This window comes from Desmodus rotundus, chromosome 6 (assembly GCF_022682495.2).
Source record: "Desmodus rotundus isolate HL8 chromosome 6, HLdesRot8A.1, whole genome shotgun sequence".
Classification (NCBI taxonomy): domain Eukaryota; kingdom Metazoa; phylum Chordata; class Mammalia; order Chiroptera; family Phyllostomidae; genus Desmodus; species Desmodus rotundus.
In genome coordinates this window covers 81,852,824-81,865,679 of record NC_071392.1, presented here as the reverse complement: position 1 = coordinate 81,865,679, position 12,856 = coordinate 81,852,824, and the positions used below count along the sequence as shown (strand labels likewise).

Sequence of the window (12,856 nt, the reverse complement as noted above, 5' to 3'; positions counted from 1 at the left end):
GCAAATGTGAGGTTGTGATTCTAAAATGGGGACATCGGCACAGACTTCACAGAGGAGGCGGGGCTCTCCCGGTGAGAGTGCCAAGGGCCTCTTCCTAGGAGGCGTCACGTGCGAGAACTGCCCATACTGGTTTAGAGTGACTGCCACACGGTGAACGAAGGCACAGAAACGGAGACAGGGTAGAAACAGTAGTTTTTTATTAAATTTATGGGGATGACTTTAGTTACTAAAAATGTTTCAAGTATACAATTCTATGATACATCATCTGTATATTGCATTGCATGCTCACCACCCGAAGTCGAGTCTCCTTCCATCACCGTACACTTGACCCCCAGTACCCTCTACACTCCCCACCCCCTTCCCCTCTGATGTCTTGTTTCTGTGAGTTTTGGTTGGTCTTGTTTGTTTGTTGCTCTCCGTTTTATATCCTACAAGAGAGTAAGATGATATGGTTCTTGACTTTTTCTGTCCGACTTATTTCCCTTAGCATGATAATCTCAAGGTTCAACCACGTTGTCACAAAGGCAGTATCTCGTCTTTTCTGGGGCTGAGTAGTATCCAGTTGTATATAGGGACCACGTCTTCTTCATCCACTCATCCATCGAAGGACACTGGGTGTCTCCATGTCTTGGTCACTGTGAATAATGCTGCAGTGAACATGGGGGTGCCTATGTCTTTGCAAATAAATGTCTTCAAATTTGGGGGAGAGATACCCAGAAGAGGAGTTGCTGGGTATGGGAACTAGAGTCTTAATTTTTGAGGAACTGCCAGGCTGTCTCCATAGTGGCTGTACCAGTCTGCATTCCCACCAGCAGCGAATGAGGGTTCCTTTTTCTCCACAACCTCTCCAACACTCGTTATTATTACCTGTTTTGATGATAACAGGTGTAAAGTGGTATCTCCTCATAGTGTAGATTTGCATTCCCTAATAGCTAGTGAAGCTATCTTTTTATGTATACGTTGGTCATTTGTATGTCTTGGGAGAAGTTCCTCTGCCCATGTTCAGGTCCTCTGCCCATTTTGTTTTGGTTTTTAAGCTGTAAATAGGTGGGTGGAGGGAGATGGTGTGAGACAGGATCGGCTTGGTAGTTTAGAAAGGTAGTTACCTGCATGTCAGTGTTTTATTGTGAAGGGTGAGAAAGGAATATAAATAAACCCAGGGACCTAGTATAGGCCATTAGGTAAACAGTGAATATATTAAATAAGGTAGAAAATATAGAAGAGAGATAATTTTGCCAAAAAATGAACTCTGTTGCATGTAAGTTAAATTTAAAATCCGTGTGAGACATCTAAGGAGACAAAGAAAATGACAATTTGAAGTATATGTTTAGAGCTCAGAAGACCCCTCCTGGTTGATGGAGAGTGTTTTCCTGGGGGGTGGTCTGTCAAATCCCCCTCTCTCCCATCCTGTTATTAGTAAGAAAGGGAGAAAAATAATAGTAGATGAGAGCTGGTAAAGAGAAAATGGAACCTTTAAATTACGTCAATTGTTTTTTCTCTTTACATGATATGAATAATGTAATACACGCATACTAGCTAGAATCCAATGTGTGATTGAATCTGATACTGGTGACTCTGGACTGCTTCCACGTTAACAGAAGTTTCTCCTTGGGGAAAGCTGAGTTAGATGTAATGGTTTACATAACAGAGGCTTGAACACCCTCTGCTCTCTACATAACATTGGCATGTAGTTCTATATTTTTATACAAGTGTCCCCTCAGGACTCCTAGAGTAGGACAGTAGTCTTTTTTTATTGAAGATGAAATAATTTCCTTTTCAGTCTTTTAATTCCACATTTCTTGAAACTATTATATTGATTATGTTTCTAAAAACATAAATTACTTGGAAACTCATACATCTGTATAAGATGATTATATAAACAGAAGAAGGTGGTTATTAGGGCATATGTGTGTATTTTGTGTATTGAAAATATTCAGAGTAGCACTTGGAGAAAGATTTAAAATAAAATTACTGGAACGGCAAAAAAGATTGTTTCTCTTAGGCTCTTCATCTTGTAATTGAAAATTTCAAAGCAGAAGTCTTCAATTCATGTTACTGGTTGATATGCATTCCTACTAATTAAGATGGTTCTTCATTGGGTGCTTGGTAATGTGATTACCTTTTTAGATTCCACACAGGCCATAATCAGACATTGTAATTTGTATTTTTTTTTTCTGCCACAATTTTCTGCCATTATAGCTGCGAAGGTCCTTTCATGCTGAGTCTATTTCAGAATAATTTAAAACTTTTCAAGACAGTTCAAAGCGTTACTCAGACTGAGAATTGGGAGCCTCATTTTCTACACAGTTGAAATCCAAAGATTTCAGTCTCCTAAACTTTAAAGAATGCATAGCCAGCTTTCTTTTGGTTAATTGAAATTAAAATACGTAGTCTCTTTTATATTTATGAATTAGAAAAGCAAAAGGTTATTCAAAGAGAAAAATTACATGGAGAAATTCCAGGGTTGAAGTTGTACGCACTCCAGATAACGCAACCTATTTTTAAAAAAGAAAATGTAACATTAAATGTTTACTTATTTTGCTAATATAAACAGAAATATAAGAACTAAAAGTAAAAATATCTGTCATCATCACATGATTCATAACTAAATGTTAATATTTTGATGTATTTCCTTCCAATTATTTCTGCTTTTTGGTTTTTATTTTATTTTATTTTTTATTGTTGTTCAATTTCAGTTGTCCCCATTTTTCCCCCATGACTCTCCCCTTCCCTACCCACCCCCCACCTCCCACTCTCGATCCTACCCCTTCCGTTGTCTTTGTCCATGGGTCCTTTTTACATGTTCCTTGATGACCCTTCCCCTTCTTTCCCCTACTATCTCCCCTTCTCCTCCCCTCTGCTCACTGTCAGTACATTCTTTATTTCCAGGTCTCTGCTTATATTTTGCTTGCTTGTTTGTTTTGTTAATTAGGTTCCACTTGTAGGTGAGATCATATGGCATTTGTCTTTCACCGCCTGGCTTATTTCACTTAGCATAATGCTCTCCAGTTCCATCCATGCTGTCATGAAGGGTAGGAGCCCTTTCTTTCTTTCTGCTGCATAGAATGCCGTTGTGTAAATGTACCATAGTTTTTTGATCCACTCATTTACTGATGGACACTTAGGCTGTTTCCAGCACCTGGCTATTGTAAATAATACTGCTATGAACATTAGGGTGCATATGTTCTTTTGAATTGATATTTCAGTATTTTTAGGGCATAATGCCAGCAGTGGAAGTGCTGGGTCAAAAGGCAGTTCTATTTTTAGTGTTTGAGGAAATTCCACACTGTTTTCCACAGTGGCTGCACCAGTCTGCATTCCCCGCAATGGTGCACTAGGGTTCCCTTGTCTCCACAACCTTGCCAGCACTTCTTGTTTGTTGATTTATGATGGCAAAGAGCTGTTTAAAGGGTCAATGCATAAAAATTACTTCTATGATTTTAAACACACAGCGACCATATTAAGTAAAATCCATAGTACAATTTTATTCCCTTTACTTTCTATATTGTTCAAGACCTCCAATATTATGGTGAACACTTTTGTTGCTGGTGATTAACTTTGTCCCTTGAAAAGAATACTTCTAAATTTTCTTTACTCTGAATAATATTTTCTCTGTGTGTTTGGTAGATGACTTTTATCATTTTAAAAAAAGTCACTTTATATTTCTAGCTTTCCAACAACTTTCTATCCTATAAGACACTGAACTTTATTTTATCTCCCTGCGTTTTTCAGATAATGATATGGTTTTTCTCATTAAAACCACAGTGTGATGAGATTACTATAATTTATTTTCAGTCCTGTTAAACTTTATTATATCTTTAGCTATCTTCTTTTGTTCATTTGATTTTTTAATAAAAAATAGTTTGTTTTCTATTTTGTTTTTATTGCTTAGTCTTATAAGACTACTGTGTTAGTCATGAAAAGGCAACACCAACCAAGGTTTTAGAATTGCTTGTTCTCTGGGTCACTGATTCCGGCCTTGGGCATTTTGTTACAGGAGTGAGGCTGGAGTCAGGGGCTGTCAGCAGTGGTGAGGAAGGAAGGAGAGGAGGACTCACCCTTGCTTCCCTCCTCCCCCATCCCAGGACTGTCCACCCTTTCTATCTGACAGCAAGCACGATGAGGACTTAAGTAGTGAGGAGGATACGCCTGGAGGGGAGATGGAGAAGGGGGTGTCAGGAAGGAGTATAATGTGGAAGGACAGAAAATCTAGAGCATTCTTATCGGGTGAAGGAAAGTCAGGGTCTGAGAGCAAAAGGTAAAGGATGCAGTGAGCTCAGGGGCTGGCTTTGTTTTCCTCTCTAGTCACTTGCTCCCAGGAAGGCAATATTGGAAGGTTTCAAAAGAGAAACACAGGGTAGGTTGAATAGATAACTGAATGGCTGTTACTCATAAAGCAATGTATTATTATCAGTGAATGATTCATCCTAGCAAATTGTGGGATGTTATGCCTAGACAATTTGAGTGATGAAAAATAACTGTTTCTTATAAATATTAAAAAAATTTACTTTTAGCCCTGGCTGGTGTGTCTCAGTGGATTGAGGGCCAGCCTGCAAACCAAAGGGCCACCAGTTCGATTCCCAGTCAGGGCACATGCCTGGGTTGTGGGCCAGGTCCCCAGTAGGGGGCGAGCGAGAAGCAACCACACATTGATGTTTCTCTCCCTCTCTTTCTCCTTCCCTTCCCCTCTGTCTAAAAATAACTAAAATCTTTTAAAAAAATTTTAAAAATTTACTTTGAACTTGTTCCAAAAATAATTTCAAGTGGCTGTGCTAGTACTAGAACTGTGTCTCCTGAACAGCAAAGTTGCGTGATTCCTTTTGTGCCTGTGCAGTGATCTCAGATCGACGCTGAAATGCCAACAGGACTGCCCTGGACAGCTGTTTACTTCCGACGGTTGTGGTGTTGGCTGCTGTTCTGCTGTGAGGCTGAGACTACGGCTTAGACGTGCTTCACAGTACTGTGTATACCTTCTGATTCCAGGAGGCTGGGGAGTGTCGGGCAATTTCAGTCCTTTTAAACTCAAGAGGAATAAGTTCTTACCTAGTACATTCTGCATCTTTATTTGTCATTACGCCTAGTCTAGATTGGAATAAAAAGAAATAAAAGGGACTTTCTTTCGTGGGTGGAGAGAGAAAGTTTTGTCAGATAAACATTGGGCTGAGAAGCAGGAGACGAGGGAAGTATAATGGAAAAGCTCTGGAGCTGAGATAGTGGCTCAGATCCATAGATGAACTTCAGTGATTGATTTAAGGGCAGCTGGGAGAAGCCTGCAGCTGAGTAACAGAAGGTCAGGTAATAGGCCAAGAGGAATTTTAGTAAATTCTCACTGCACTCTCCTTTGCTTTCCTATTCTCCCACTCATTGAAAAAAATGTATGTAAGGAACGTAATTACATGCATTAACATCGAAGGCGTTCAGTAAGTTCTTTGAGCTTTTATTCTATTTTCTTTCCCCCATTCTGTCCTTTTGTATTCCTTTTCTCTTTGGATGTATAATCAGGTTCCTACTGTTCAAATTAGTGCAAGTGCAGAAATAATTCAAATAACAAATATCTGGCAACCAAATAAGTGGAAGATGACTTCACGAATCTGTTTCTTCCTCATTCATAGAAATGAAACACATTGAAAAAAGCTGATAGTATGTACAGTTTTCTTTCTTTTAAAGTACTTTTTTTAGATTTTGGGGTAGAGTTAGTATTTGACTCCTTTTTAAAGTTTACATAATTATAAATTAATTGATACTGAAAATGCATTGTAACATAACCTTATTAGAAAGCTGTTTAGCAGGATCTACTTAAGGGTACACCCAAGCTCATGGCATAGCGGGTCTACTCACTGTATGTCCCGAGAGAATTATGTGTCCACCAGGAGATACATACCAGCGCTCAGCTCTTACTGTGTTGGAGTTTGAGCCTCAAAACTGATTTATTTTTCAGACGGTTTTTAATTGAGTTCATATTCTTTTGCATTTCAGATTAGAAGTAGCTTGTGAAGAGGTTTTAGGTAAAAAGGAAAAGCCTGCCGCAGTTTGAAAATTAACCAAAGACGGGCTACATATATAAATATGAATAAATTTAATATATAGCAGATTATATATTTATTAGAATATATATTTACATGAATCCTTGAATAACACAGCAGTTAGGGGCACCGCTCCCCAGTGTTGACTCCCCCCAAATTTACTATGAATCGTCTACTGTTGGCTGGAAGATTTACTGATAACATTAACAGCCGATGAACACGTATTTTGTATGTTTTATGAGGTCTGTCCGGACAAAGTCCAGCCATTATTGATATAATGAGAACAGTTCGCACGACATCATTGTAACCTGGCAGCCAGGGAGAGTGGACTGGGATGCACGTGCATGAACAATGGCGACTTCACTGTACTAGTCAGTGGGGGTGGTAGACGGTATTGAGTAAGCATGTGTACTGTGTGGCTGTCACATTCAAAATGACTGAGCAAGTAGAGCAATGAATCTGCATCACATTTTACGTTAAGCTTGAGCATTCCTCCGTGGAAACTATTCACATGATTCAGAAGGCTGCAGCTATGGGTAACTGGTGATTGGCAGGTTCATCACGACAATGCACCCCGCTCATGCATCACATCTCATGCAGAGTTTTTTGGCAAAACATCAAATCACCCAGGTGACTCAGCCCTCCTACAGCCCAGATTTGGCATCCTGCAACTTCTCGCTTTTCCCAAAACTAAAATCACCTTTGAAAAGGAAGAGATTTCAGACCATCAGTGAGATTCAGGAAAATAGGATGGGGCAACTGATGGCGATTGGGAGAACTGTGTGAGGTCCCAAGGTGCCTACTTTGAAGGGGACTGAGGCATCATTGTCCTGTGTACAGTGTTTCTTGTATCTTCTTCAATAAGTGTCTCTATTTTTCATAGTACATGGCTGGGTACTTTCTAGACAGACCTCTGGGTACTTTTCTAGACAGACTATATTATATGTATTATATAATATATTCTTAAAATAAAGTAAGCTGTGGAAAAGAAAATATTAATAAAATCATAAGGAAAATACATTCACAGTACTATATGTATTTATCGAACTGTAAGTTTACATTTTCTGTCAGTAGGTTTACATCTCCCTACATTAATATATTGTCTTACATGATACAAAACACTGTAGATGTTGTGTGTATTGCTAACACTAGACATCAAAAATAGAAGTGCAAAGTGAAAAATAAATTTGTGTAATGACTCATGCATCGATAACAAAAAACCAGCAATTTGATTGTTTTATGGTAGCCTCGTGTAACTGATACGATTGCCTAAAGGTAGTAAGAAAACCTTTCAAAAAATTTTCCAATATATTCATTTAAAAAAAGTGCATGTAAGGGGACTCACACAGTTCAAGTCCGTGTTGTTGAAGGATCAACTGTAGATTAGAGGCTATTTTAAATTCTGTGCTTTAACTCTTTTATATTCTTTTTGTTCTACTTACATTGCTTATTTAACATGAATAGATAGCGAAAAAACAACTTTTGTATTGAACTCACATGGTTGAATTAAGGCTGAACAACACACAAAGGTGAAAAGTGGCTATCAATGAGAAATTATGATCAAGCTCATCAAAAGCTTACAATTTTTACTTCATTTGTGTTAATGATTTATCCAAGGTTTCCTGTTTACTCATGGGTAACTTTCCATATGTCAAAAAGGTCTTTTGCTTCTTTATAGTGGCCTTGGGGTTTCTGGCTTTCCTGAATAGCTCTTAGGAACTAAATCCTTGCTTCCTTTTAACTCTTCTTTTTACAGGCCGCCCTGCAAGTCGGGGGCCACGGGGAAAGGCTGCACCAGTGTCGCGAGGTCGTGCTGCTGACTTACAAGTCCATCCCCATGCAAGTGGACGGAGAGCCCTGCAGGCTGGCGCCGGCTATGATCCGGATCTCCTTGAGGAATCAGGCCAACATGGTGCAGAAGAGCAAGAGGAGGACGTCCATGCCGTTACTCAATGAGTGAGTTGGCCCCGTGCCCACCTTCATGACCACGAAGAGCGTGGAGAGGAGAACACAGAGCATGTGCATGGGCGGGGCCTCACTGTGTTGAGAAAGGATCAGCAGTCCAGGGCACTCAGCAGTTCCTGAGTCTCTCTCACAGTTTTTCTTCATGTTTACTAAACACTGACCACATTCTTCCTTTAGAAACCATTACCGTATTGTGTGTTAGATCGATGACGCTTCTTCACTGACCACTTGGGTGTACATGTACTGGGGCCAGCGGGAAATCATTAAGAGTGATTCAGAGCCATAAAATGCATCCAGGTAAATGGGTTCTGTTTTTATTTTGTTTTAAGAAGCCAGGCTGTCTGCCTCCTCTTTACCCAGGTCACTAGGAGAGTGTTGGTTTCTCCAACAGCAGGAGGTTGGCAGAGCTGGATTTTGGCTCACCTGTCTCCATGTGGCATCCCCTCCCACCTGGTGGTGAATTGCCCTTTTCCTGATGCTCCCATTTTGGGGCCCATGTACTGTAATGCTTCAGCTAAGTTTGCTGGTCTGGGTGGCACCCTGTTGTCCAGATTTAATCTGACCCACAACGCAATGCTTAAAGTGTATCCCCATCCCCTCTCCCCCTGGCCCTTTCCTTTCTTAGGGTTTGGATAAATTGATTTGAGATAAGGTGATATTAGCTAGATATTCATTTTTTAGTATCCCTTAATATAATTTTTTACTGAAATGCCTGTTTGGCATTAGCAAAGGAGATAGAAAAAGATGGAGATTTGGGTCATTTTTTTAAAAAAGTATTTTCTATATATCATGCCCATGTACCTAACCCCACTCAAGGTAAGGCCATTTTGGGACTCATCTCTGGGTCATTCTTCCGTCACCGTGAGGGCCCCTCAAAGTGCTCCTCCTGTTTGTGGCCTGTGATGCATGGTTACCTATTTGGACTGAATGGCTGGCTTCCTCTAATGCCTGTGAAGCAAGGACATGCTTTGCCATATATTTATTGAGTCAATAGAACAACCTACAGGAATGTGTAGAATGAACCACATTCTACAGTGAGGCAGGTGCCGTAGCTCACTGCCAGACTTGACCGCCTCTCTTTCTGAGATGGCGTGTGTTGGGAAATAACACTAGATAGGGCTACTTATGAGGAAAATTATTCAACGCTGTACTTTTAGAAAATTGATGTGGGTAGCACATTTTCAAAGGAAAGCAAAACACCTAGTTATCATAGAATACTTGTTCCCTAGACCTTAATTTCTCTCACCCACTCATCTTATTCACCCTCTGAGATTAGATTGCGTTTTTCTATTGCGTTAGAAATTCTTGTTTTGAAATCAAACTTCTTGCACTGGATTTCTAAGTGGGGTTTCAGTTTAAGGGCAGCCTGGCCGTGAAGACCTTTTTAAGCAAGTTCCTTCCAACACCTGTGTGTGCCAGGGTTGTCTCTTCAGTCACGGTTATGTGAAGTTCACTATGGCAGCCAAGTCAGAAAGAGATCATTCCAACGTATTTATTTCCTCCCTTCACTTTTTCCACCCTTCTTTCCCGTTTCTTCCTTTCTGTCTTCCTTTCTCCCTTTCATATTTTTTGCTAAGACTATGTGTTTCTTCTGTCTCACCTGCCTGTTTTCTTTCAGGTGGAAGAGAACTGGTTGAAACTGTCTTAAGAACTTTAGTTAAAAATCCTCTGTGTGTTGGGGGCAGGGGAGTTTCTCAGTGAGAAGAGGGTAGCTGTGCAATTCATTTTAAGGAATTATCTTCCGTTCACACAGCAAGTTAACAGTGAATAGTCCAGGATTAAGTGGTACGGCTCCCTCTTCTGCTGGAAAGCCGGGCTCCTCAGGGACTTGCCCTTTCCCTGGGAGATCACATCAGCACTCCGTTTTATCTCTGACTGATAAGCTAACGAGTCTCAGATCTCTGTCTTCAGCATGGGTTTCTTCTAAAAACTGAAAGCGCATCCTCAAATATCCTAGCTGAGATCTTTACCTGGATGTCTCACAACAACCTCAGACTGTGTGGACGACTGCTCATGGACTCATTAACTCTCTTCCTTTTGCGTTCTCTCCTCATCACCAAGTGAGCCTTTTTCACTCACATGTGAATGACTGGAACCACCATCCACTCATTCGCTACGTCCTTGGCCCCTGGAGTCCCCTCCGTCACCTCCACTTTTACACATCCAGCACCTTCTTTGAAATCTACCTCCCATCGAATCCCCACGTCTTTAATCTCACAGCATCTACCCATCCTCCCTGCCAGTTACCTCTCAGAGGCACTGCTGGAGTGTGCTCATAATTCATTTCCTTCTTTCCAGGGTTGCTGCCCTTCACACAGCATCTCTTCCGATAGGCTAGTTAGAATGACCTTTCTGAACACGAAGAGCCCACATCCTCAGCTTCACAGATGTTTGTGACCATTGCCTTCTTCACCCTCGTCCTCCCAGACACAATTGCTCTTCCTGGAGCACCGCCTGTCTTGTGCATCAGCGTGGTTTTCCATTTCTGGTGCCTTCCTCACCTCCTCTCATCTGCTAGCGCTCCGGCCAGTTCACGACTGCATTGAAATATCACTTTCCTAAGAATCCTTTTCTGTCTACTTCTAGACATTAAATACACTGGTCTTACTTGTCGCTCTTCCCTGCTCTGTGGGGACGCCCTGGGGTTTTCCTTTTAGGGTTCCAGTGCCTGTCAGTGTGCCTGAGACTCGAGGTCCCGTGCTGAACAAGTGGCTTGCACATGGATCAGATCTACTATGTTTCTCCGAAATTATTTCTCAAATAACAATTCTAAAATCTCATGAATATAAAGACAATGTAGGAAATGTCTTAATCATAGTTTTGATAGTAACTGGAAGGATTTCAAGACCTAGTTCACCTGGATAGCTGGAGGAGGTCCCATGAGAAACAGTTACGTAGTAGGCCTGCATGATGCTCCTGGAGCTTCATTCATACAAAAAGGAAAAAACAACTTAGACAATTTCTTGGTTTATAATTCCCATTTGGTATTACTGCCCACACACTGAGAGGCCAGGTCCCATTTGTGCTCAGTAGCCCGCCCTCCGTTGGAATAGCAGCACACCTCATTTTACCGTGGCTCATACAGCTACTCGAACTACGAACTCTGGCAAATATCTTCCCAGGAAAAAGTAGTAGGGAGATTTATCTAGGTCCATATTCATGTATTCGCAGTGTGGCAGCCAGCTAAACTTGTGTTCTCTATTGGAAAAGCACTCGTGAGAAAGGTCAGAAATTGACCATCACTCGGTGTCTGGAGGTCTTCAGCGAGCTGTTCCCCCGAGTTCACGAGCAATAGAGGCTACATTGTGAAGGGTGATCGCATTGTCCAAGGGCAAGATTTCTAGTTGGCAGCTTTGAATTGGGCACCAGCGTCCATCAACGTGGCTGCTGAGAAATACTATTAGTCATAACTGGTAGTCCTTTGGGATTCACAGGGGATTACTTCTTAGGTGACTTTACATGAGAATTTATATGCCCAGCAGAAAAGATGGGTTTGGGGAGCTCTGTCTATTGCAAATACAGTGAAACCGTTCAAATAATCTGAGAGTGTAATCAGGTAAAAGTGACAGGTGATTTGGGGTTAGTTTCTCCAATTCTACATTTTGTGTTTTTTTTCCCCCCACTCAAGACTCTCTCCTTTATCTGAGAAGGGATAGAAGGGAGGCACCATCTACAGTTTCACTACTCTATTAAGAATGAGTGGAATTACAGCTTCACTGTGGTGAATTTAGGCTTTTGGGGTGTTACCTGTGAAGTTCTTAAAATGCCTGTGGTGCCTGGCTGGTGTAGCTCAGTGGATTGAGTGCTGGCCTGCAAACCAAAGGGTCACGGTTCAATTCCAAGTCAGGGTGCATGCCTGGGTTGCAGGCCAGATCCCCAGCAAAGGACATGCGAGAGGCAACCACGCAGGTGTTGGTTGATGTTTCCCTCCCTCTCTTTCTCCTTCCCTTCCCCTCTCTCTAAATATAAATAAATAAAACCTTAAAAAAAAAAAACCCAAACAAATGCCTGTGGTGTTTAAGGAAAGGAAGTTAAAGATTTTGTTGAGTCCGTCTTTTCAAGATGGTGGTCTTTTGATGCAAATATTCCTACAAAGCTCAGGAATCATGAGCTCAATGTTAAGGGATGAAACATACCTTGACTCTCCTCAGAGATGAGTTCACTGTGCCAGCCTTCCCCTCGTGTGTGTGTATGTGTGTGCGTGCACTGTGCTCCCTCCCCGGACATCCCGAATGACCTAGAGCATGAGAGGAACGTGACAGTCCCTCCTGCGCCACATCCCTGCCCAGCGTCAGCGCCCTGTTCGCCCTGTTCGCATCCGCCCTGCGCCCTGCCCCCGGCCCCGTGCTCCAGTCTGTGGTTTGCCTTAGAGCCAGGCTCTGCCATGTGTCCTGCTGGCTTCCTCGCTGTCACCGGCTTTTTGGGTTATTTCCGTGGCTGGCTTGATTTTCCTTTTCGTTCACTGTTTGGTGATGCGCTTGTTTAATTTCTGTTTAAATTTTGTGTGTCTCTCTTTCTCTCTCCTGGCTTGTTCCCTGTCTGTCCACGCTGTTGTGCTGACTGTCTTCGCTGCTCATTCCCTGCTGCCTCTAGTCTCCATCAGGTGCAAGCTGCGGACCTGCGGAGAGTGTCTGCACCCCCTGGCTCCTTCACCATGTGAGTACCCAGCTGGTCAGTTTTTACATTTTGTCTCTCACCCTCGTCTCCTCCCCAGGGTTAAGTGATCTGCATCCTTTTCCTTCACAGGTCTGCTTCTCAGACAAAGAACTGCCTTTATTACCCTTTCTTTGCTTTGAGATGGAGCTGTGAAGTTCTCTCTGTTCTATTTGTCTCCTTGCTCTATGAGTTCACAGTTTAATTTTTTTGAT

At 41.8% G+C, this 12,856-nt stretch overlaps 1 protein-coding gene across 1 annotated transcript in view; it reads left to right on the top strand.

The window, feature by feature from the left end:
- Positions 1-12,856, top strand: part of DGKI (diacylglycerol kinase iota) — a 393,695-nt gene that overhangs the window by 245,455 nt on the left and 135,384 nt on the right. The window contains 1 exon segment of the mRNA XM_053927331.2: positions 7,780-7,979. Coding sequence (XP_053783306.1) covers positions 7,780-7,979 — 200 coding nt within the window.